General features: G+C 39.7%; 1 protein-coding gene across 1 annotated transcript in view; it reads right to left on the bottom strand.

The window, feature by feature from the left end:
• The window catches only part of PRIM2 (DNA primase subunit 2), a 278782-nt gene that overhangs the window by 104397 nt on the left and 146586 nt on the right, over window positions 1-27799 (bottom strand). Inside the window, exon 8 of the mRNA XM_036249061.1 lies at window positions 13192-13259. Coding sequence (XP_036104954.1) covers window positions 13192-13259 — 68 coding nt within the window. The remainder of the gene's footprint in view (window positions 1-13191; window positions 13260-27799) is intronic.

The raw sequence follows: 27799 nt of genomic DNA, 5'->3' as shown, positions 1-27799 counted from the left end.
CTTGAGAACTAGGTATCCGTGTAGAATAAGCCAACTGACCTACCCTGACTTCTGTTGCCAAGTTAAGATCAGCCTCTGCTAGTTATAAGCAGAATATGAGCTGCAATTGAGCCCACAAAAGGAAGCGCCTCAAGTCTACTGCAAATATGCTAGTTTTCACATTTTACGCGGGAATCAGTTTCAAACTTGAGCCACAATTTGCCATGTACACTATTAGGAAAGCGATCTTGAATTCTGATTCGTTTGGAGGTAAATGGAATTGCTTTTTGGGGGAAATGAAGCTGTGACACACTTCTATTTGGGAAACTTGGGCTGCTTGGCCTCTCAACACCTGATTACGACTGCCCATTCATTCCTCTGTCATCTGTAAGAAGCCATGCTAGGGGAGACTATGAAAGAACTCCCATCCTTGGGGAGTGTCTCTGCCCACCCTCCCCAGTAACACATAGATTCTGTGGTTCATAAAACAATAATGTATAAAACATATTTCCTTTCTTTGTCAAGAATTTCCCAGTCTTCCTGAACCTAAAGAGGTTAACACTATTACTCCTTCCTATCTGGTAGGCTATAGTTTATCATATTTTAAAAACCGGTATAAAATAAAAAAGCAGTGAAGTATCACAAGTAATCAAAACTGATCTCTGCATCAACAAAACATATTTATTTGGAACATTAAAAAGTAAGCTAATACATCTTTCAAATGAAATGTAATCTCCTTACATCATTCTATAAAAGAATACAGAGTTCCAACACAACCTTTTCACATAAAGCCAGGTGTAATCATAGCACAAATGGAAAAACAATTTCAGGAGGAGGAAACAAAGGTTTGTGTATCACCCATATATCCACTTTTACAATCATAATTTTATCCACTTTGGACGTTAAAAAAAATAGTCTGTCCACATAAACTAGGCTATTTAGACATTTAGAAAGCACAATCCCTGCGGTTTGGAGTTGTTGGGTGGGTAGGAAATCACTGGAGCTGAAGTTACAATATATCATTTCCTGCTGTGGAGGACATCACAAGAAAATTCACTCAACAGCTGTCACCACTGAAATTGAAATTAGTTTCTTTTTACAGCTAAATCCCTAGTCAATGGTCTGACTTGTGTTGGCCCAGGTGATTTTCCCTGAAGTTATTCCAAATGAGAACACAATCAATAAAATTATGTTATAAATTGAATGTAAATTATTTTCCACAAGCATAGAGTCTGAAGTTGCATTTTTTTAAAAATCTCCCTAAAAACTACCATCAGACAATATGCAGTGTAATAATCTGTATTTCTCTACAATTGGGGCAAGTTCTATGATACCAAGAGGATCACCTATCCAATAAAAATTGGAATCATATGGGCTTCCGTATCAGGTAAGAACTATAAACGGCACACTGGCTACCTTTCTTTATTTTAGGTTGGCCTCATCTTGCTCCACGTGGTCCATATTTTCCTATTTATTCCAATTTCATTGCAACAACCCAATGAACTGTGAGAGCTGAAGGGTGCATCTCACTTTTCTATCAAAAATATATGTACCTTACATTTGTCAAAAGTTATTGAACTGTAACTTTAAAATAAGTGCACTTTATAGTATGTAAATTATACCTCCATACACCTGATTTAAAAAAATAAAATACATACATGCATGCTTGTAAGATATATTCAAACTACAGACCTCCACAGGCATTTTCATCATACACATTTAAAGCCTCCAACAAGTAGCTCCATTTTCATAAGTAAATTTTAATATTCCTTCACATTCTTAGCATATATTCTAGTAGTATGGTGACCCTCTAAATAGAGGCTCTTTTTTATTCACTTTGACCCAGGATAGTGAAATAATTACAATACAGAAAGGTTGCCTAACGTTAGAACTTTATTCTGTAAAGTTCTAACATCCAGCAGAATTAATACAGTGAGATGATGGGCATCTCATTCCCCACAAATGATTTACAGAGTGTGGAACACTTCTGAGATCGGCGATCACAAGTTTACGGTATTCTAGGGTTACCTCCTCACATGTGTTCTCTAGTAACAGTAGAGAACCAAATTCACAATGTTCTTAGTGTTTTGGTGGGGATCTGGGGAGGGAGGGAAACCAGACGAATGAATAAAATGAATGAATAAGACAAATTAAATCAAGTAAACAAGTGAACAAACACACGTGATCATTTCGGCCAGCAATGTTGCCGGTGAAGAAAACAGAGTAAGGTGACCCCATGAAGCCCTGGGGGTGAGTTCTCGTTGGGTGGTTAGGAGCAGACCTCTCTATCAGATCCGAGAAGGCGCCCTGTCATGCTCAAGGGATGACTACCCCGAATAGTCTCCTTTACACTGTATTATGCAGCACGTCAAGGACCAAGGTAAGGTGGCTCAATTAAAAGTGGGCTTTTAAATTTTATTTTGTATAATCGCTTATAGAACTTTCTAAGTAGTAGTTATAAACCATTGAAAGGGTGTTAAACCTTTATTGAGTCTTGGTAGTCTGTCTTTCCTTGGTCCAATTTATCAAATTTTGTTTTGTTTTTACTCTGAGTGAATAAAGGCCGATTGTGTCAGGAATGCCGGGAGGTCCTTAGATTAACAAAACATTTAGACTCCCAAGATTACCACCAGCCATGCGTGGCATCAGTTGACTCAGGAAGATCCAGCAAAGGGATCACAGCTTGCCGGCAGCTCCCGGCCTCCCTAGTCTATGGGATTTCTTGCTAGAGCCCTGCACAGGGGCGCAAGGAAGCAAAGCCCACACCAGCAAGGCAGGAGCCGCCCTCAACAGCAGTGAGCCTCATGACCCTCAATAGCCACAGCGTCCAGTGATAACCCCACAGGTAACTTCCAGGGCCACCTCAGAGCTGGAACTCTAGAGTCCATTCATCCAAAGACCATTGTGGCCCTGGCCGGTTTGGCCCAGCGGTTAGAGCGTCAGCCTGTGGTCCAGAGAGACCCGGGTTAGGTTCTCGCTAAGGGCGCGTACCTCGCTTGCTGTTTGTCCCCGGCCCTGGTTGGGTCATGCAAGAGGCAGCGACTCGATATGTCCCTTTCGCGTCGATGTTTCTCTCTCTCTCTCTCTCCCTCCCACTCTATCTGAACAAAAAATGGAAAAATGTCCTCAAATGAGGATAAAAAAAAAAAGACCACTGTGATTTAAAAATATATATGACCGCTGGTCAATATGGCTCTGTGGATGGAGCGTGGTCCCATGGACTGAGAGGTCCTGGCTGGATTCCTGGTCGGGGCACATGCCCAGGTGTGGGCTCGATCCCCAGTAGGGGGCGTGCAGGAGGCAGTCGATCCATGTATCTCTCTCACATCGATATTTCTCTCTCCCTCTCTAAAAAAAAAAAAAAATCAATAAAAACATTTAAAAATATATATATATAATTATTTAAATGTATTTCAAATATGATATAGGACTCTGCTCTCTAGTCAAGTACCCACTAGCTACCACTGGCTATTGAAATTTTAGTTTTAATGAATTAAAATTAAATAAAATTTAAAAATCACACTAGCCATATTTCAAGCATTCAACAGCCCCAGGCGGCCACCGGCCACGGGCTGCAGCAACACAGGCCAGAGCTTTTCCGTCACTGCAGAAGGTCCTACTGCACAGCGCTCAGCAAATTACTTCTCAGTTGCTAACGTATCACAGTAGCTACTACAGTGTTTTCTCAGGCTTTCTAAGAAAGTTATTGCCTGTGGCATTATCATCATTTTATATTTTGTTGGCACATCAGACCTAACACAGTATAAAATAATTTTCTTTATTATTTAACTAGAGGACAATCAGTGTTTTAAAGAAATGCAATAAATGAAGAATAGGAAACTGCAGATTAAAAAAAAAAAAAAAAACTGCTTGAAAAGCATAATCATACATTTTGCTTTCCAGGAAGAATGCCATCTCCGCAATCCAGAAATCCCTGCAGAAACTTTGGAGTCAGAGAATGTCTAACGGGGACAAGCCACACAAGTCCCATGATCGAGAGGCTGTCGGCTCCTTGAAGCTCTGTGCTCCCATGGAATCATGTGCCTCTGCTATGCTAATAAGTCATCATAATGGATCGTAATTACCTGAGCTAAAATTCCCTCTTTTTGATCAACATTAAGTCCTGTAAGAGCAGAAGTAAATATGTATTCATAGAACATACGCCATGTCTAGCACCAAGTAGGAGTTCCCTTAATATGTGTTAAATGAATGATAAATAAAATGAACTCTTAGGAGGCTGCAAGGTTTGTGACCATGTATCTACTAAATACCTGTCACACCAAAGGACCTCCACAGTCGCAGCCACTGCATACAACCTCATTACAAAGTCTACTGTTTGCAGAGGTATGTATTTGCCTTGGTTAGCCAGCCAGTCAGACACAGAAGAGATGTCCCTACCTTCTTCCTATATCATTCAAAAGAAAATTGGTAACTGGTATTTCTCTGAAAATCATTTCTTAACCCTTTCTTTAACTTTAAAAACATGTTAACTAGCAGAGTGAATTAAGCTGACCACAAAACCCCAGGCAAATTTAGTATTCTACATAAATTAAGAGTGGTGGATTACTTGTAAAACTGAAGAATACGGATGCAAAAAAGCTGTTTTAAACTCCCCAAAGAAAACCCTGACTGTAATAAGCAGATCAATGGTCCTCCAAAGATGTTCACACTCTAATCCCTGGAACCAAAATATGTTAGGTCACATGGTGAAAGGGACTAGCAGATGTAATGAAGGTTAAGGACCTTGAGATGGGGATTATCCAGGATATCCCTGTGAGTCGATCTAATCACAGGAGCCTGAAAGCAGAAGTTTCTGTGGGGTGGGGTGGGATGGGGCAGATGGGGCGGATGGGGCGGGTGGGGCGGGTGGGGCGGGTGGGCACAGGGGAGATTAGAGATTCCGAAGCATGAGGAGGACGATGCCCAGCTGGCTCTGAGAGGGGACCCACATGCAAGGACCCTGGGGGCAAATGGGAAGCATCAGAAGGAATGTGGGCAGCTTCTGGGGCAAATATAGGTTCCTGGTTGACTGCCAGCAAGGAAACAGGACCTCAGTCCTACAACGGCAAGGAACTAAATTTGGCCAGTGACATGAATAGCCTGGGAGCAGATACTCCCCAGAGTCCCCAGTAGGGACCACAACCCTACTGACATCTTGTGTTTAGCTCAGTGAGACCCATGTTAGATGTCTAACCTATAGAACTATATGAAAATAAATTAGCGTTGTTTTTCTCCACTAAATCTGTGGTCATTTGTTATGGCTGTAACGGAAGATTGTAATCTAGATGCACTAATAAGGTTTAAAATGCAACTTCCTGAATTCCGCCTTTTTCTTTTTTTTATCCTCACCTGAGGACATTTTTCTATTTTTTGTTCAGGTAGAGTGGGAGGGGGAGAGAGGAAGGAGAGGGAGAGAGAGAGAAACATCAAAGTGAAAGGGACACATCGAGTGGCTGCTACCCGCACGACCAACCAGGGCCGGGGACAAACTGCAACCAAGGTACATGCCCTTAGCGGGAACCGAACCCGGGTCTCTCGGGACCGCAGGCCGACGCTCTAACTGCTGAGCCAAACCAGCCAGGGCAATTCCGCCTTTTTCAAGTCACTGGTTCCCTTGTCATTAACTCTGCCACCAACCCCTCCCCCACCACCTGGGCAGCACTACACTGGCAGAATGATGAACTCCCTTGTATCTTTTTTTTTTTATCCTCACTCAAGGACATTTTTCCATTTTTTTTTCAGATAGAGTGGGAGAGAGGGAGAGGGAGAGAGAGAGAGAAACATCAATGTGAAATGAACACATCGAGTGGCTGCCACCCGCATGACCCAACCAGGGCTGGGGACAAACTGCAACCGAGGTACGTGCCCTAAGTGGGAACCGAACCCAGGACTCTCTGGACCACAGGCCAACGCTCCAACTGCTGAGCCAAACCGGCCAGGGCCTCTCTCATATTTTGAAAGCTATGCATCACCTAGTTTGCTGCGGCTCTTTGTTCTTATCTCCACCTGCTGGAAAACATCTCTGCTATAATTTTTCTTCCCAGGTTTATTCAACCAAAGAATCCTAAATACCCAATAAAACGGGAATGGCTAAGTCAAAGTAGAGCTATCTTCCACTGAATATTAAAAAGTCACTTATAATTAAAGCCATAAAAATCAATTATTTAGTTTATTACATAGTTATGACCTAATTAAGTAAAAAAAGAATGTTTTAAAAGAGTTCCCACTTTAATTATAATTACATAAAAGTATAGACATTACAACAAAAGCCTAGCAGCAGCTGTATTAGTGTGGTAGGATTCATTTCTTTTTTTTTTTTCAAATTTTATATATTGTGCCTATAAATGTTATCAGAAACAATGAAATGACATTAAATTTATAACAAAATCACAGACAGGCACCACCTCTCATGAAAGATTTCCCACCTGTCTCTTTACTTGATTAAACTGCAGTGTTACTGCAATGCAGCCTGGGTGTGTGCGTGCATGTGTATGTGTATGTGTGCATGCGTGTGTATGTGTGTGTGTGTTGTGCATGTGTGTACATGTGTGTGCGTGCGTGTGAAATAGTATGGGAGCAATAGTATAATAAATACATGGTTTTGAAATTATTCTTTAATAAGAGAAAACATTAAATGAAAGCACCTACTGAAGTGATTTGTTATATGCTGTCCCCCATTCATTTCATATCTTGAGGCGGAGAAGTGAGGAGGAAGATATCACTATTGGGGAATGGCATTATTTTTAAGAGAAAAAAGGTCTCAATCACACAGCTGAATTTGTCTCATGTGGAATGTGGGCTACAGGTTTTCCTCTCTAGTCTCACCTGTTTATACCCTGCATTTGTAAGTGATATAATAAATTAAAATAATAATCTTTAACACACACCCTTGACAGTCTAATACTATTATATGAATATTATCCCATGGGTATCATCATTAAGGTAGCAAAAATATTTAAGTACAATAAACTTAAGACCTTTATATGTCTTCAATTTAAAAATCAGTCTATTCTACAATTCACCCTAGGAAACGCAGTGAGATGTAAGAACAAGGTCACATGAGATGCAGACTCACTAGACAACACATCTAATGACATGTGACTTGGGGAAAACAGAAACAATGACTTAGCCAAATTCTCTGTGGCACTTTAGAATTCAACATTTGTAGGTAAGCCCAAGCAAATTTATGGAGATGTTCTTGTTATTAATTTTCAAAAATAGTCAAGTCTAATAAAATAATTCATCCATCTCTTTTGAGGGAAGTGGAGTACTTTTCATTAGAGAAATCAGGCTTTAACATGAACTTCCTGAGGCTCCATCACCAAACTTTAAAATGGGGATCATGATAAATGACCATCTATTGCCCTCACTGGGTTTTTCTGAGCATGAACTAAAAGCCATATTGGAAAGCACTTCATAGACTCTTGCCAGTTTCATTTCTTGGTCCCATCTCCTCCTACCTCTTTAAAACTTTCCTCTTCGATTATTTCATCTTACACCCACAGACATCATTTTCCCCTTAATCTATAAATATGCTCATCTTCCCAATCTCAAGGAAAAAATAAAACACTTTTCCACCATGAAGCTCATGGAAAGAGGACATAGCCCCCTTACCTGCCTTGCTCTACCGAGAGCAGCCTCCATGCCCTGGGTCTTCACTGCCTCAATTCTCATTCACTCCTTGACTCCTCACAGGAATCAGACTCCTCTCTGTACCACTACAATGTTGTGGCTAAGCCACCAGCGGCTCCCATGTGCCTAATCCAAGTGACATGATGTGTCTGAGGGTATTTGACAGTGTGTGTACCTCTCCTGTTGAAACCTTTCCCTCAGCATCTTTGATACCACTGTCCCTTGCTGTGTTCCTGTTTCACTGCAGACTCTTCCCTGGTATTTTTACCAGATTTTCTTTTAACTCATCTCCTACCTCATCACATGTCACTTAAACACTGATGATCTATTCAGGGACATTTCCCCTTTTCTTGTCACTCTATACTCTCTTCCTGAGTGATCTCAACCATTCCCCTGGTTTATAAAAAAAAATTTTTTCTTTATTGATTTTAGAGAGAGAGGAAGGAAGAAGGAGATAGAAACATCAATGAGCGAGCACATCAATTGGCCACCTCCTGCACGCCCCCCACTGGGAATCAGGCCCACAACCTGGGCTTGTGCCCTGACCAGGAATCGAACCAGCGACCTCTTGGTGCATGGGAATGTTGTGGCACGAGAGAACTGAGAGACCACCAGAGCCAAATTAAAGCCAAATAGAGAGCAAAGCCGGCCGGCAACTGATGATATGTGACTTTGGGAAAAGTTCTCAGAGATCAGCCCCGACTTTCAGCTACTTTTTTATTTTATAGGGGGCTTGTTACAAACTTCTGCAACTGGCATTTCTTGATGGCCTTGGGGGGAGCAAGCAAGCAAGTACAGAAGCGGAGGCAGTTAGCGATAAGTGGGAGGGAACGGAGCTGGGAGGAAGCTGAGGCAGGAGGGAACTGGGTGAACTGGTTCATCACACATCTGTCCTGCTAGTCATCCTACTATTCATTCTATTTTCTAAGTTCTGAAAACTAACAAGTTCGCTTAGAGGACAAATTCATTTAGAGGAGCACCAGGCCAGCTGGTACTTCCTCAGTTTGCCTCTGAAAGCTTCATAGTTGGCCTTTTGTTTATTTAATCAGGACGAGGTGATGAGAGCAGGCCAGTACAGGGTCGATGCTCAATCATTGAGCCACACCGGCCGGGCTCAACCATTCCCCTGCTTTTAACCACAACCACCACCCATACAGTGATGATTAACAAATGTCTCTCTCTGGAATAAATCTCATTCTTAAACTGTGGCTTACATTCATCCCCTATTTACTAAACATCCCCACCCCACCCCCTTATGCTGCACAGGCATCTCAAGTTTAAAATGTCTGAAACTGCTAACTTTACCATCTCAGCAATCAGATTCACTCCACAGTCCCTTGCCTTCATTTATTCTCCTTCTCAGTTAATGACAACAGCATCAAACTACCAAGTAGATGAAAGTTCTGTCCCATCTGGTCCCCACTGTGAGCCACTGCAGTGCTGAGCACGGAATCCGGGTCCCGTCAGGGCCCCATCACTTAAGGAAATAGTTCAGTGTGGGACACCGTTCAATTAATAAAACAAAGTACTTTGTGTTTAATTCTTAACAGAAAGGTTTACAGATTTTGTAACGTGTTTAAGTGCCTATCACTCAAGTGAAATCAAAATGGTAAATTCCTTGGAGAACAGAATTTATGTCTGTTTTTAAAATTCCAAGCAAATAACAGGCTTGCTTTTACTGATGAGTAGATGGGCGCTACTAATGAATAAAAGTAAGCTGGCGTTTCCATAGGCATTAGAGCAAAGTGTTTTCCTGTGCTTAATTTGACTTTTAACCAGAGAACTACCATTTCTTCATTCGAAAAATAATATGTATTATTAAACAAAGCTTAGATTTTTAGGTTGGCAAAGTGTTATACCAATGCTCTTTAAGCATTTAAGTCCTGTAAAATGATTTGAGAATTTCTCAGTATCGCTACTTCAATTTTTATAGGTATTTGTATCATCATATCAAATTAGTTTTATTGATGAATTTAATTAAAATGCTATTCATCATTCCACTTTGATCATGAGGCCATTCAACAAAATTAGACCTAATAATGATCTGAACCTCAACCTCCTGTCCATCCCCTCTAGGTAACATTTAAACTATACAGTTCATGCAAATCAATGATGATTATTTCTTCCTAACAAGATTATCATCAGAATCTCTCAAACCAAATAGTATGCCTTCCTCCTCTGACCTAAGCAAAAGGAAGGCAAAAGAAAAATATTACATTTGGACAGCCACAAGAGACAATTCAATGTGACTGAAAGCCATATCACAAGGTTACTTTGTACAACAGGAAGTGTCAAACTATGCACATCAACTGCCACCCTACACACAGATGTCTCTGACATGGTTAGAAAATGAGAAACCATTTGGTTTAATAATAATAAAAAAGCAACACCAGTTGGTGCATATTACATGTAGCATCTTGCCCTGGTTGCCTAGCAACCAGTCATGAATGCATCGCGGAGAACGAAAGCCCCAAGTGAATGTAGTTTGTGCAAGTTTCAAGGACTGGAAGAGACATGTCAGTAGTTAATCTAAATTCTAGTTGACAATTACCATACTGAGGTGGAGGAAGGAAAACCCATCATTCGCGCGCAGAATCGAGCACTACCTAGAGGTGCGATTCAGCCCTTTCAGGTTTATATCTCCTCTACCTGTGGTTTTATAGGAAACACTGACGATATGATTTATAAATTATAAAAACTAGGCATAAGTAAAAACAACATATTGATGTTATAAGGCACGTTCATTCACTCAACAAAACACGTACTGAATGCCTCTCATGTGCCAGACACTGTCCCAGCCGTTGGAAACCAAAACGAAAGTCCTTCCCAAGCTCTCGAGCAGCTCCCTCTGTAACGGAGTCATCAGACAAGCACGCAGGCGAGCACAGCTTCCTGTGTTCTGTGATACAGAGGTAGCCATAGGGGATTAATTATGGAAACACATGTAAAAAACATCAGATGCTGACTGAGGGGAAGGGGATGGGAACGAAATGGGGAGATCTTAAAGGCACAAGCAAAAGTTGGTCAAGCTATAAAAGTGGCGGAAGGGGAGACGAGCATTCCAGGCAGAAGGAAATGTTTACCAGGGCACAGAGGTGAGCGAGAGCATCTTAGAGCAACTTCAGGCATTTGGGGGCACTAGAAGTTAGGGTACCAGTACTGAAAGAGTCCAAAGAAACAAGTCAGGCTCTTTCCAGAAGGTCTCGTAGGTCAGGCTAAGAAGTTCAGACTTCATCCAAAATGAAATTGAGGAGACAGAATGATTTTAAGCCAAAGAATAATATAATCACTCTGGCAATGATGTGAAATGTTTTAGAGAGGGCCAAGCTGGTGTCAAGGAGAACAAATAAGAGGCTATTATAGTAAGACTCAGGAGATAAAATCATCAACAGATTAGAACAAGCAGGAGAGGGGATTGGGGAAGTGAATCAGACATGATTCACTAGCACGATGCTCTACAAAATTTAACAACTAGGTATAATATTTATGATACTCAGTCCTGATGAAATGTTACTATGACACACCTTCATCTCCTCCCAACAAAACAATTAACAGAACTAAAAAGTATCTGTCTGGGAAGGAAAAGTTACTAGAGAGAAGGGTACAAGAGGAAAAAAAAAAAACAGGGCAGGGAGAGGAAAGGAGGGAAGGAGACAATATAAACAATACTAAGAGATACTGGAAATTAGTATCCATCCAAGTTTATGAATGAGAAGTGATCATCTCAGTTTTAAAAGAATAAAAAGAAACCATAAAGGAAATCATTACTGGTACTTGGCTACATGAATCTTGAAAATGTAGGCATGTTAGATAACGCAACCTAATCAAAACATTCAGAAAAAAAAAGTTTGTAACAAGTACAATGAAGAGTTACTATCCTTTATATCTAAAGTACTTAAGACCAAATACCATCAGGAGATGCTATCAATAAACAGTAAAAGATACAGATAGTTAATCTCATCCCAAAATAAAAATGAATAACAAAATGATCACAAAGCATCTCTATGATTAACTATTAAATTAGTGACTGTTTTGGCTGTCCCAGCTAGTGTACGGTCCAGTAACATCGACAATCTTTTACAATATGAAAGTATAAGTAGAATAAGGTTTTGGAAAAAGACAAACAAACATATGTTTAAATCTTTAAAATGGTTCATATGCTTTGACAAAGTAATTCCACTTCTGAAAATCTATACTAAAGAAATGGTCAAAAACACAGATACATATGGCATTTTTTATATTAGAGAAAAGAATTAAAAATAGTCTAGCCTGACTGGTGTGGCTCAGTGGTTGAGCGTCAACTCATGCACCAAGAGGTCATCAGTACGATTTCTGGTCAGGGCACATGCCCAGGTTGTGGAGGGCATGCAGGAAGCAGCCAATCAATGTTCTCTCTCATCGATGTTTATATCTCTCTCTCCCTCTTCCTTCCTCTCTCTAAAAACCAATAAAGAAAACAAGTTAAAAAGAAAAAAAAAAAAGAAATATGCCCTGGCCGGTTTGGCTCAGAGGTTAGAGCGTCGGCCTGCGGTACAGAGAGACCCGGGTTCGGTTCCCGCTAAGGGCACGTACCTTGGTTGCAGTTTGTCTCCGACCCTGGTTGGTCGTGCGGGTGGCAGCCACTCGATGTGTCCCTTCACGTCGATGTTTCTCTCTCTCTCTCTTCCTCTCTCTCTCCCTCTCTCTCCCTCCCGCTCTATCTGAACAAAAGATGGAAAAATGTCCTCGGGTGAGGATGAACAAGAAAAAAAAAGAAATAGTTTACATGCCCCCCAAAGGGAGATAAATACACTACACTACATCCATATAAGAAATCATCATGCCATCATTAAAAATTATGTTTTCAGAGAGATTCTAATAACAAAAAACCTTACAACGTTCATTTTAAAAGAAAACAAATAGCAAATCATATAAAAGTATAATCTCGACACTGGGTTTTAAAACATTATAAAAGGAAGTATTCTGAGTAATGTAATAGGTTTTTCCTTTTACTTGTCTGTATTTTCTAAGTTTGTTTGTTTTAAATATTAAACATTATTGTTGTATTTGAAAACAAATCCACCTATTTCCTCTATCCCCCATACAATGGTGAGGGTCCCAAAGTATGCCTTGGCCTTATATCTAAGGAAATGGCTCATTCCTTTGCAATCTTCGAGTACCCAGTCATCTCTACTCTTTTTTTTTTATTATTATTGATTTTAGAGAGAGGAAGGGAAGGAGAGAGGAAGAAGGGCAGTGGAAGGGAGAGGGAGAGAGGGAGGGAGAGAGAAACATCTATCAGTTCTCTCCTGTACTCACTCCAACAAATGAGCCACACTAGCTAGGGCATCTCTACTTATTTTTACTTAGACTTATCATCTGTTCCACACACTTTTATTGAATTAAAAGAGCTTTCTATCGTACCCTCAAGTCAAGGGTGACAAGTGTGTTGTATTAAGGACTTGAACTTAAATCACTGCATTAAAACAAGAAGAAAAGCTAAACTTTTAGTAACTGGAGGGTTTTAACCACTTGAACATACTTTCCTCACTATAATGCACTCGCATGTGTAAGCATAATGAGGCGGTGCCTTCGTGTTACCTGAGGTGGTTAAGCAGAGGCTGAAGTCTCTCGTCGGACTGCACAGCAGGCAAGGTCCGCGCTGTTAACTGAAAGCAGAGAACAGGGTTGGTGAGCACAATGAAGACCAAGGAGGAGCCGGCTGAACACAGAACGCACATTATGTCATTATGTCATTAGAGCTAACTCTATGGCCCTCAGTTTGTAGGGTATGTCACTGAGTTTACGGGTAAAAAAATAAATAAATAAGGAGGTAAAACAAAGAATATCATCCAAGTTCAAGAAAAAGCCTCTAGTCATGAAAATATTATCTTTGTAAATAAAAATGGAAAAAGTTATACATTTATAGCAACCAATCTTGTAGCACTGAACCCTGGGATGATGAAAAAATTGGGGAGAGAGACATTCATTTCTAGCTAAGCCACTGTGAAATTGGTTACACGTACACACACACCACCGTGCATCCCTCCATTCTGACAACCACATTACTGTAAGAAACTAAGAATAGCTTTTAGACAGACAGAAAGCAGCTCAAAATATTTCATATTGATATACGATGCCAAATTGACCTAGGAAACAAAATGTGAAGAGCCAAAGCCTTATTCTTAAATAACTGTGCGTCGGGTTCACAGTCTAGTCATGGAGATGTGAGCCTCTGGTAAACTTTAATGCAATAGTGGTGATCATATCTCTAAGTATATTTTATTCTTCTCTCTCCTCTTAAAAATGTCCTATTGTGCGCCTGGCCGGTGTGGCTCAGTGGTTGAGTGTCGACCAGTACAACAATAAGTCGCCAGTTCAAATCCTGGTCAGGGCACATGCCCAGGTTGTGGGCCAAACCCCCAGTGTGGGGCATGCAGGAGGCAACCCATCAGTGTTCTCTCTCATCAATGTTTCTCTCTCTCTCTCCCTTTCCCTTCCTCTCTCTCTAAAAATCAATAAAGAAAAACAAAAATGTCCTACTGTGCTATAAGAATTTGACCCAAGGAAATTAAAAACGTTGATCCAAAGTAATCGGATAGCTTAAAGTAATCTCAATAAAATACCAAAACTAAATAACAGATAAATTTCTTCTGGATTCAATTATGTCAAAATAGTTCTTGTATTCTGCTAACAAATCATTTGACAATTCACAAAAGGGAACGTTCCTTAAGACAAGCAACAAACTAAAAGATATCCTTGGGTTTCATATAGGATGCCTATCTTCTCTATTTCATACGTTAATCAAAATTTTCTAAAAATAGAAAACAGACATATAATTCGTCAAACCTAATTTTCAATATTATGAAAATAAAATAAAACCATTCCCTTTTGAACATCTAATACTCTGTGAAAAAATGTTGACCAAAATGCAACATATGAAGTCATTTTCATTAAATCATATCTAATAATAATAATGGAGAAATATTAGCAATTACGTGCAAGTCAGCAAAGTCATATACTAATTTAAAATAAAATAAAGTGAGACAATTAGTCTGCTGTGACTGTAGCACAACCACAAGGCTCTCAGTATCCCTAAGAAATTTTATAAAATGTTATCAAGGTTTTATAAACAAAACACTTTAATACACCATATATCTGCTAATGTCAAATCCCTTTACAAAATGTCATTTTCATTGTTTAAGAGATTTCATGTCTCGGAACCAAAACTATGCTCTGAAAAGATTAAAATAATTTATCTAGAGATTTCAAAAAATCAATTTTCTGAAAACAGATGGAGCAGACAGACTGGGTTTTTCAGTTACTTGTCAATCTATATAGAATGCTTTCTAATCGAACCATCTTTTTCTAAATGAAAGCAAGTGAATAAAAACACCTCAGTAACAGCAAACTATCTTTAAATGTCTGCTCATTCCCCATTGGAAATTTTTCTCAGCACCCTCCTATCTTAATCTCAGCCTTCAGTTCCTTTTCCCTAAACGATTAATACATCTCCTTTCCTCTGTGGGCTCTGCCTCCTCTCTGGCCTCTTCCCTAATTCATTCTCCACACGGAGGCCAGACTGGAATGTTCAAAATGCAAGTGAACCACTCCCCTAATTAAAACCACTTAGTAATTCCCTTAGGCTCTCAGGCTAAAGTCAGCTCTTTCATCAGACATCCACTCTCCTAAAATACCCCCTTGGGCCACACTGCAGAGACACTGGGCTCTGAGGGGCACCTGGCCCTAGCACATGCAACGTAACAGATGTTCAATAAATATTTATTAAGTGTGTGACAAATCCAAGAACTTGCAACTGTGTAATTCTATTCACTGATGAAAACAAAAGTACAGCTACATTTCATAGTTAAAGCGTTTCAAACTCCTGCTTTGAGCAAAACTAAATCCAAATCAAACCTAAACTAAATCACAATTGTCAGTCTTCCAAAAAAGCAACATGTTATCATAACAAGATTTTCAGCATTAAGGACTTTCTTCTACAAACGCAAATGAATAACTGTCTAGTTGAAATACTTTGGTTTCCACATTTTTGTTGTTTGTTTTTTTTTTTCCTAAAAGCAACAATGTCTTTGATGTGTAAACCACCAAGAATGAAATTATCACATTTACCCTGTGAAGACTAACTGGGTGGTTTGAGTTAAGGGCTGTTTCATGGGAACCATAATAAAGTTGGCACCATTTATAGTTGATTTCTTACTGTTAAGAGGTCGGAGGTGAGCTGTTGAAATGTCCTTTCATTATTGAGAATACATCTAGCACACTGAATTAACCTAATGCAAGGTTTGTGGTGTTTTAAACAACTAGAACAGATTACTGATTCTTAAACGAATCTCATTTTAAAGATTGGTATCATTAGTAAATCTTCCGTTTTGCCATATATTTGGGTTTAAAAAGTAATGCATTTTGCCAATTAATGATTCTCCTTTTATTGCCAGTATTCTATTGCAGGTATCTCACATTTATTATGACCTAAAATTATATATTAGATTGCTCACATCTGTCTTTCTCTTTCTCTCCCCCCAAGAATATAAACCCCATCAGGGCAGGAACATTTCTGTCTTGCCCACCACCTTCCCCCCACACGCTGCTAAGAACAGCATGTGGTACTGCATGCAGTAGGCAATCAATATTGTAGAGTGAATGAAAGGTTCGCCTCTCTCAAATACCTCCAATAGAAGTATGAGTTTAGAAAATCTGCCCTAGACAGTGACCCTTTTGGTCTTGCATTCCCAAAGTTTTCACAAGTAACCACGACCTATGAACTAGAGGGGCCACACACTTTTCTCCTTCTGTTTCTAGCTGATGGAATATCTAAAGTCGTCCCTTTAAAAGAAGGGCAAATGCTCTACCACTCAATGCGACTTAAACTTAGAGCTCCCTGGCTCAAAGGAAACAAGTAGCCCAAAGCTCAAATTATGGCTATACTAGAACAGTCGCTAACAAAAAAGTAACCATGACATAGTTCCTTCCTTCTAGTCTATGTCTTTCTGATTTTTGTGCACTTCTTTGGTCATTAAATGATAGTTATAAATAAAGCAGAAATGTCACCTAAATATCTATTTTTTCCAACATTGCTAAAACTATAAAACGTACAAAGTTCAAAGTCTTTTACAGTGAAAACCCATTAAAAAAACTTAACCTGGCAATACTGAAACTACTTCAAAAATTATAGAAAGGGAATAAGGAACAAACAATGTAAATGTGACTATTCAAGTAAGATTCATTTAGACAGCTGTAAAGAAACATCCTTTGTCATTTATATAACAATAAGAAAATTAAAGTGCTGTGTTAAAACTTTTCCAAGATACTAATGCTAAATAAATGGGTTGTCATTTCTGACAGGTAAGTTATGTTGAAAGGGAATATAAAATATTTGTCTCAAAATACTCCCACCCCGAAAGAACATAAAGCTTCAAGAACATTAAAATACAAATAGCAATTAGAAGATTAATCTATTCAAGGATGATAAAACCTAGATATAAAGCATGCTTGGTTCTCATATTTTTTAAGAGAAAGGCAAACACAGAAGATAATTTATTCTTAGACTTTCCACTGAAATTAAATAATCATGGAAAAAGTAATTTTCAGAATTATGATCCTGCAGGTAACAACATGGGTGTTTGTTACATTATTCTGCATACAATTGTGTTTGGAATAGTTCAAGAAAGGGAGGGAGGGAGGGCTGACTGATTCTCTAGCGATGTGAGGAGTGGCTTGGTGGAGAGTGATCCAGGGGTCCAAACTGAAGAACCAAATTGTGGCCGAGGCAGCAGCAACAGAAAGGAAGACATGATGGTGAGAAATTCAAAGGAGGTATACTCTACATAGCTTCATGTCTGAACAGAAGGACATCCAGGTGGGTAGATGGTATAGGTGAGTAGCAGCTATAGGAAGAGGGAGTTGGAAAGATGAAAGAAAATTATTAATTTGAAGCATGCTGAATTTGAGGTGTTTTTCAATATCCAATTTATATTTGGGTATTATCAGCAAATCAGTAGCAGGTAGAGCCAGGGACTAGCTAAAAATTCCCGGGGATTATGCAGAAAGCAGGGATGTCTACTTGTCATTCACCAGCAGTAGCTGACTAGGGCAGGGTTCGTTCCAAGCCACAACCAGGAAAGAGCAGGACAGATTACCAGCATCTGCTCCGGATATGGAGGATTAGAGATACTTGCAAGAGATGTGCTATCCCTAGTAGAAATGAGATCATACAGAAAGATATGGAATATAGTCAATAGACTTAAAAGTTTTATAACACTGATCTTAAGCAACTAGAGATTTATGAGAGAGAGAGAGAGAGAGAGAGAGAGAATGTATACAACCAACCACTCCTTTAACTCTTGTTGCACACCTGGAATAAGTGAATTTCACCTTGTGAGGGGAAAAAAAAGTTCCCCGAGGAAAGCATTCTGCCTCCAACTATGAAGATGGATGATGCTCTTAAAATCCTAAAGGAGCCCTGGCCAGTTTGGCTCAGCGGTTAGTGTCAGCCTGCAGTCCTGAGAGACCTGGGTTCGGTTCCCGCTAAGGGCATGTACCTCGGTTGCAGTTTGTCCCCGACCCTGGTTGGGTAGTGCGGGCGGCAGCCAGTCGATGTGTCCCTTTCACGTCGATGTTTCTCTCTCCCTCCCACTCTATCTGAACAAAAATGGAAAAATGTCCTCCGATGGAGATAGGTAGGTAGGTAGGTAGGTAGGTAGATAGATGATAGATAGATAGATAGATAGATAGATAGATAGATAGATAGATAGATAATAAAATCCTAAAGGAGACTGTACCAACAGCCAGTTGCTATTTTGAAGCAGAATTTTTTTTAAGGGGCCCAGAGAAAGAAAATAAATGTTCTTCTTCAAATGATGGACATGAAGTGAGGAAACAAGAATGCACTCTGAGGTAACCACATAAGTAAATACGGTAAATGGTTCTTAAAGAGTCGAAGTTTGGAAAACAAAGGTGGCTCAACAGTTAGAAATGAAGACCTAGAGGATGGCTTCATTTTAAAATAATAAATCCCTTCTCTCTCAGCTACTCACCCAACACTGGCTAAATTAAAACCCATAAAAATGACAGGAAAACAATGCTCACTTGGAAAATATTGCTCGGTTTTGTTCTCAGGTGTGTTTACCAGTTACTCAGCTTCCTTACAAAAGTCAAGAGAAATGACAACGTGCACTAATACCAAAGTTGTACCTTAAAAGAAATCGGGGGGGAGGGGGCGGTAATAACAAGTTAAACCCCTCTTTTCATACAGTCTTGTTTACTCAAAGCAGAACAGCGCTCTCTTCTGGTGAGATTAGGGCAGCACCATGTATGTGTGTTCACAAATGACAGAGACCAAATGTAGGTGGTTTGGTTTGGGTTTGTTTTTTTATTTCTAATAGATTTATTTTTTAAGAGCAGTTTCAGGTTCACAGCATAACTGACAGGAAGGCACAGAGATTTCCCATATACCCTGTCCCACACATGCACAGCCCCCCAGCCCCCCCCCCCCCCATTATCAACATCCCCTGTGAAAGTGGTACATTTGTTACAACTGACGGACCTGCACTGACACATCCTGATCACCCCAAGTCCACAGACTACATCAGAGTTCACTTCTGGTGCTGTACACTCTATGGGTCTGGACTAAGGTACAACATGCATCCACCATTGTATTATTATACAGAGCCTTTGCACTGTCCTAAATATTCTCTGTGCTCCACCCATTCACCCCTTCCTCCCTCCTAATTCCTGGCCACCACTGATCCTTTGCCCTTTCTGAAGGTCATATAGTTGAAATCATATAGCCTTTTCAGACTGGCTTCTTTCACTTGGTACTACGCACCGACGGTTCCTCCATGTCTTTTCATGGCTTGATAGCTCATTTTTTCCTAGCATTCCATCATCTGGAGTACCCCAGTTCATTTATCCACTCACCACCGAAGGACATCTCTGATGCTAACATGTTTTGACAGTTATAAATAAGCTGCTATAAACATCCATGTACAGGTTTTGGTGTGGACACCAAAACCTTTTTAAATAAAAAACATATGGGGAATGTTTTTCAAACTGTCTTTACATTCTCTTCATTTCATATGATGCATTTTATCAATTTCATATTTAACCTGTATTTTTCATAAAAAAATATTAGGGTACAGATCATAGGAAATTTCAGGATGCCTTCAGGGAAAATTAAGGTTGTTCTTTCAATAAGTATGATTCAAGAATAGCATTCAGTAAACTTTTCTAAATGGGGAGGGGGTGGAGATTTGACATGGCTCCTACTGCACCTTATAAATCCCCAAGATACCAACTATCTAGAATGCCAACCCTTTTCTACTGAATTGAAGATGCATAGACTCTATGTACACAGATATTCTAAGAGACACACAATTTATAGGTGGAGAAAATAATTTTTGAACTCAAAAGGCAACAATTTATTTAAACAGAGACCTCACAGTTAAAAAAAAAACAAAAGATATAGCTCTGGAGAGAACAAGTTGTTCTACAGAACTATCACTCTCATTACGGGGATCAGGGCAGATGTCAAGTAAAATTAGCTTTTACAAGAAGCTGCTGTTTTAATTTCATTGATTTTAACGATGGAAAATCCCGTGTCTCTTTGAACTACATTTTCTTATAAGAGCAATGGACCCCAATTACAGATCCCACGCTGTGAGAGTCCACATTACATCCCACCTTGCTCTTGGAACCAAATTTGCTTCCTGGTTTCACAGTCCCCCTTGGCTGGCTGAGATGCTGTTCGTTGCTGATCCTAACAGGCTAGTGCTCAGATGCGCAGTGTTCACAGGGCTCTTGCACACACTCCCTCATTTGATCTTCACAACAGTGGTGGTTTCATCCGTACAATGCTCTGCTACATGGAAATGTCTCTATCGGCTGGCCACAAACATGATTTTCAATATGTAAGGCTCTAAAACCCAACCAACGACCTTGTCCAGCAAAACGCATAGGTTCCGTTTGAGCTCTTAACATGCCCAAGTAGTTTAATTTCCAAAGAATATTAAACAGTGCAGCGTTAACAAGATATTTCCAGTTCAGGGGTCTGGATGATATGAAGAACTGAGAGAATAAACCTGGAACAGTGCAAGCAGACATCCCAGTGCTGACTTCTGATCATGAAACCTATGGAGTGAAAAGAAGCTTGCTATTCAAAGGCTACCCTAAGCACCTCACTGATGCTCTATATCATTTAGCAATGTAAAACAATTGCTTGAGCAAGGAAAAAAAAAAAAGCACTAAGAGATGTGCAGGGATAAATACACATGGATTGCTGAATTGTCTCCCTTAGAGTAAAACACCCATAAAATCGTTTTACTTCTAGAATACTCTGCTCATTTTGGTTCAAAATCCTTAAGCTACTACAGCAAGCAATTTTACAATTAGACTTCTCAGAAGCAAAGCAAAGACCTGGCAAGTTAAAATTCAACATGTTTTGTTTTTCACGTTGGCATCCAAGAGATTAAATTGTCAATGTTTTGTTTGTCCTCTTAAAGGATTGCTCTTGTCGAGTAGCAGTACGAGCAACAGCACAGCGAGCGCGCCTCATCTTTTTATTACACGCAGGGTATTCCACTGGGAGTTCTGTATACACTCTAATCCTCCCAATACCCCTAGAAGTGATATTATCCCCAAGGCACCCTAGGGCTTCGCAATCTATTCAGCCAAAGGTAACCGGAATATCCAAGTAGAGTGAATAGTGACCTTGATGCTACGCTCTAAGCTCCAGCTTCTCTTAGCCTCATATATTCGTCTTTAAAATGTATCCAAAATTTGCATTTCATTCTAAAAACATGTTCTTCTTGGGCTTACTATAAAAATGTTCAATTGTTTTACCATTGCCATTCTCGTCCTATATACCCTTTATTTATTCCCTAGATGTGGTCCCATGTATTTTAGCCATCCTATGGCTTTAGAAAACATGTTACCACATCTTTACTCCTGACAGGTTCCCTGAAGTCTCTGTGTACATTTGGGATTGGGGAGCTGGCTGGGCTGACTCTGGGTCTTGCCAGATTCCACTGGCATGTCCAGGACCATTTCATAGGATCACCACCACGACAGGCAGAACAGAACTGCGGTTTGTTTCCGCGTCATCTTCATATGCAAAAACTCGAAAACTCATTTCAATTCCTAGACTTTTCACTTACTCAATAAATTTGGGAGGCAATAACTGGAGTTCTAAAGCTCCTTAGTCATTATTATCATATTTTCACTTATCATTTTTGTCTTCCAAAACACCTGTATTATATTTACCTAAATTTACATTTGTCAATTTCCTATTTAACGTAAGAAATATTCTTATCTGGGTTTTCCAGAACCCAACTGTTCCTTTACTGTTTTGTAAGCATGAATCTTGAGCAAAATCTTATTATGTGGAAGTTTCTCATAAAGCTTCCTAAATATGCACATAAATTCTACTGTGTGCACTGGAGTTGCCAACTGTATCTATAGGCTTCCAGTAAATGTTTAAAAGACTGCCCAGACAGAATCGTGGCTTCCACAGTGCATGTTATTTATCTTCCTTAAGTAGCATAATCCAAAATTCTTCAACTTCCTGCTGAGTCTATTTCCCATTATAAATGTCAGACACAAACCCCTCATTACACTGGCAATCATATCTCCTTTCTAAATATTACTAAACGGTGTACCACTTCCCATGTTGGAAGCTTTAAATCCAACATGATCTAGTCCACACTACACTTACACACTTATAATTTGTTTATTAAATAAACTGAAATTCATATCAAAGGATCCCCCATTGTATTTAATTACCCAACTGAAGACACACAAAAGGTATGTGTGGAGCAGTGCATGTTTTCGTTTTTCTACCAGAACTCTTTTTCCCTTGATTTGGACTTCTAGGAACTTGGAAGTGCACGTCGAGGAGTGGGGAGCAGAGCAAAGGGATCGAACAGGAGTTTGACTGAGCCCCTGTGACAGTGATCTGCTGTGTGAGACAGCCCGCCCCTGGGGACGCACCTGCAGAACCAGAGGGCGCTCGGTGATGAGAAACAACTGATCAGCAAAGATACACAGAGACTTCCACTGCCTTCCACGGCTGAACTTCGAACCACTGACCCAGGTTTGTAACTCAGGGACGGCAGCCCCAGATGCCCACAAACTACCTCCAGAGCTTATGCCAACAGATGCTGCAGAAAGGATTCATGTGCTTCGCACTTTTCCTTGCCTGTGACTTAATTTTCCCTGATGTCTCAGAGTGCCTTGATCTCTTCCTTGCCAGAGACCCTGCCTTTGTAGATGTAGAAAATGTTTTTAGTTAAGTGTAAAACAGCTCACTGTGCCTCCCCATCTCACAGTGTATTCCTCTAACCTGAAAGAAGCAGATTACACCATTTTGGGTTGCATTCAATTTAGTTGAAATTTAAGCAATCTTCTCTGTTCATGAAGTAGTCCTACAGTTTTCCTTTAAAAATAAGTAAGAGTATTATACAATTTCGTTCCTCCACTAAGGAATTTCTGTATTTTAAACACTTCTAAGAAAAGCTTCTTAAAATACTTGACTAGCTTCCTATTGCACACACAGAAGCATGTTTTGCCTATGCAAACTAAAACCTTGCCATTAATTATAAAACTTCTACATGCATTTAAAACAACAAATCAGAACAGAAACAATAAATAATTTCCATTCCTAGGACATGAAAATCAACCATTCATCAACAACCATTCATTATGAAAGGAAACAGAAGTAAAATGTCTTTACTGTGATAGGAACATTTAAACACAACACTGGACTTATTGCACATTCTAACCTCACATAAGATGCATTTTCCAAAAGGTGTTACTTCATCATAAATTTAGAGAAAAAACTCATTTAATGTGACTAAAGAAGTATGAGGAAAAATGAAAGCAATGTCTTTTCAATGCAACAGACACAGCAGGTCCCCACAAAGCCTCTTCTTTTCTTTCTTGCTGTTCTCCCCTCTTCAAAATTAGGAATTAGCACAAGGAGCACCCTGGATCCCCGACGCCTTCAAATTTCTAAACTCATGGACGTTTCTCTCTTCTCTCATTGAATTTATTGGGGTGACATTGGTTAACAAAATTATATAGGTTTCAGGTACAATTCCACAACACATCATCTGTGCACTGTATTGTGTTCACCACCCCAAGTCAGGTCTCCTTCCATCTCCATGTATCTCCCCTTACCCTCCTCTATCTCCCCTGACTCCCAACAATCATAAACTCATGGAGGCTTCAAATAACCTACACTCCATTAAGAATACAGACCCTCATTCTAGCCGGCTTGGCTCAGCAGTTAGAGTGTCGGCCCCGAGTTCGATTCCATTCAAGGGCACATACTTGGTTGCGGTTCATCCCTGGCCCTGGTCGGGTCACACAGGAGGCAACCAGCCGATGTGTCTCTCTCACCTCAATGTATCTCTCTATCTCCCTCTCTCTTTTCTTTCTCCGTCCCTCCCACTCTATCTGAAGAGAAATAGGAAAATATCCTTGGGTGAGGATTAAAAAAAAAAGGGGGAATACAGATCCAAACTTCTGAATTTATTAGTATAATGGAATAAATCAGTTCATTGTTAATTTAGATGACCTCATAAGTTAAAATTGCATGTAAAGGTCTATTTTTCTGAGAAAAGTAGGTATTTTTCTTATTCCTTATATCTTTTCAGGTTATGACCTTTTCTATTATTTTTAAAGTTGTAGACAGTAACTCAATTCTATGGTAAAGAAGAGATGGTGGTTTGAACATGGAAAGAATCCTTACTTGCTTAGCAGAAAAGATTTTAAGAAAATCTTGTGGCTATACTTACTATATCAATTGTCTACTGTTTTGATGGCCTAAAATCATGAGCTGCCGTTTTAGTGAGGAGATGGACCCCAGCTAATATTTTCCTGCAAGCTACAAAGAGTGTGGATTCTGGGCCACGGTGACATAGTATCAGGTGCATCTACCCCATCTGGTTCAAAGTACTCAGGTATGAAATCAAGAGGAGGGATAAAATAAGCCTGTTGAAGACACATTTCCTAAGAGTAATCATTTCAGCACATCATGTTTGTAAAACATCCTTTGATATCAGAACAGTTAGTTGAGACTTTTAAAAGACCTTGATATACATCTGACTGATTGCTTTCCAATGACATCATTTCTCACTTTCTGGCACAATCGAGTTGATAGTGTTTGATGGATAACCAGACAAGCAAAGGACAAGTCTGAGCAACAGCCATCCTTTATATCTGACATCTCCTTATTTTATTATATATCTTAGGAAAAGAGAAAGGGAACAAAAACCCTTTTTTGTTGTTGTTGTTAGTTCCAAAAGATCTTATACACAGAAAGGCCCAAAACAGTATCATTTTGAAGCAGCTAATTTTTAAATAAAAATGCATTTTGTTGCAACTAAAGAATCATCAACAGTTATAAAATTGGGGAGGGGGAGAAATCTGCATATTACACTTCCTAAAGTTTGCTCTCTTCTTATAAAACGTTTAGCTTAAATGGCCACAGGATCCCCTGGACAAAGCCAATGCAAAGCTTGGTTTCCTGTTCTGCTGTTGTGCCTGACGGGTACCCACCCCCCCAACCCGCGCCCATCAGTTTGCTCATTTTAATCAGATGTAAATGAAGTTCAGAAGCAGGAACTAAAATCAGTCCTACGAAGATGCTCCAACAGTGTCGGCTTGTGAACTACCAGACAGCTGACAGAATTTTAAAGTCACTACTAAAAAACACATAGGTTTCTCCTGAATCCCCACTGAGTTTTTTTTTAAGGTGACACTAACATTACTTAAAAGTACTCGGCAGACTTTTTTTTTTATTAAAGATACATCCTAGGAAAGGTATGGGCAACTAAGGGCTAGGGAACTGGACATGGGACAGCAGACTGACTTTCAGCAGCATCCCAGCTGGAAGTCAGAGAGAATGCTCGGCCCGGTGCAGAAGCAGGCCTGGAAAGACAGATCGGAAATTCAGTTTGGTCCACGTTAAGTCTGAACTGCCTATTAGAAATCCAGGAAGAACCACATGAACTGAAGAAATAAACCTATAAAATCAGTCAGTCCATCTCAAAACCTTCTGTCGATTTACATGTTTAACCCAAGTTCCACCCTGAAAAGTATAGGGTGCTCCTTCTTACGATTCGTTGCAACTGACAGAAGGACTACTCAGTGCTAAGATCCCTTAATTCAAGAAGACCCCTTCTTACTAGAAACTCTTAAGCCACCCAACAATTTTCATGAACACTGAACCATCATTTGCTTTAGTGATGAACTGGCAGTAGGGTGCTTACTAGCCACTTGCGGTACTGAGTTCTTGCACCGTGGCCAGTACAAACGGAGATACGCTATAAAATACATACCGAATTTCAGAGACTTAGTATGGAAAAAAGACTGTAAAACATCTCACTAAAAACTGTGTACACTGATTACGTTAGAATGACAATATTTTGTGTATATTGGGTAAATGAAATACAGTAACATTAATTTCATTCTGATGACACTTTTTAATGTGGATACCAGGCATTTTTAAAGTGCACGTTTCATTATAAGTCTCCTGGACAGAGAATTTCTGAACGAAAGATGAATACAGCTTCTTTCTGGTACACAGCAGTAATATCAAGCTATTTAAATAATTTAAATCTAGGAGCATGAAGAAGAGCAACTGAAAATCACTTGTGTCACATGTAATTATGAGAAACAGAAAAGTATTTATTTGATATCTATGGCTGCCAAAACACATTTCTAAAAAGTACATGCCCCAATACGAGATCAAGTAGAACTAAAAAAATTAAAAATAAGAAAATAAGGACCGATGTATCACTTTAATATAAATGACAGCAACTTTTCCCAAATATATATACAAAGTCATAAAATTACATATTGTGATCAGGCACCCTAAGTTTTTTTCAAGCAGGAAGGTTATAAAGAAAAGATGTCCCTTATTAAAATAAAAAATACTTCAACAACTGTAATGTGATTTAATAAGTTTATTTTACAGGTTTTGAATTATATATTATACAGATGATTTCCACAACCTCAAATATGCAGAATAACTGAGAACGTCGGGGCTGAAAAGATGACAGTCTAGTTCGTGTTCATTTGTGGATAATCTATTCTTGTGCTCCAAAACTTTTTAGATTTCCTTGGCTATGATATTCTTAAATTTCACTAGCCTACCAAGATGTAGGTTTTCCTTTCCCTTTCTTCTTGGTATTCCATTTGCCCTTTCAATTTCAAGTCTTTGTTCTTTCTTAATTCTGAGTAATCCACCAACATTATTTCTTTGAATAGTTTTCTCTCCACCAATTTTGTTTCTCCCTTCTGGAAATCCAACTGTTTTAATGTTGGCACTAATATCTCTCTCCTTCATATCTCTTAGCTGTCTTAATATTTTCTATCTCTACTTTTCTCTGCCTTCAGAATTCAACAACGCGATCTTCAAGTTCATTCATTTATTTTTCACTTGTCTCCATTCTATTTATCTGATTTATTGAGTTCTTTACTTTGGCTTCTATATTTGTCATATCTAATATCTCTGATTTGTTCTTTTTGACTCCTTGTTCCTTTTTACTACTACTACTATCCTTCTTTATCACTGAGTATATTTAATTATGTTCATTTAAAACGACTGACCCCTCTGTTCTAATAACCCTGCTTCATGAGGTAGATACTGTTCTGTTCATCCTTTTATGTTTTCAATAGCGGTTATACTCTCCATGCGTCTGATTATTTTGGCCTAGGTGGTCATATTGACCAAAGGATATGAGATAATAGATCTGGAAACATGCGTGGAAAATGGTCAAAACCCAAGTCCTACGATCACCCCTCCTGATGTATTTCAGAAATATGGAGGGGATGAACCACGGACACAAAATAACCACTCGTGACCAATGTCTTTGCTGCCTACCACTGTCAGGGGCTTTGGGAGGGATTCACCTTTCAGCAGTGAAAGCACCGCAGTGGGAGAAGGCGGGCGAGCGGGCGAAGGCAGGTGGGAGAAGGCGGGCGGGCGGGAGAAGGCGGGCGGGCGGGAGAAGGCGGCCTCGGGGAGCCCAGTCTGCGGCCCGGACGCGTGGGGCCTGGGTCTGCATGAACGTGTGCCCGCTTCCCTCACCTCCTCACTCCACAGGGCTGTCACGCTGCCCTACCAGGACCCCACTGACACCATTTCTCTAGCAGAGGTGCAGCAATGAACTTTCAAGGCAACTAGAGA

The sequence above is a fragment of the Molossus molossus genome, unplaced genomic scaffold, assembly GCF_014108415.1.
Source record: "Molossus molossus isolate mMolMol1 unplaced genomic scaffold, mMolMol1.p scaffold_m16_p_8, whole genome shotgun sequence".
In the NCBI taxonomy this organism is placed as follows: Eukaryota; Metazoa; Chordata; class Mammalia; order Chiroptera; family Molossidae; genus Molossus; species Molossus molossus.
The sequence above is the reverse complement of the archived record's forward strand: the minus strand, read 5'-3'. Positions and strand labels throughout refer to the sequence as shown.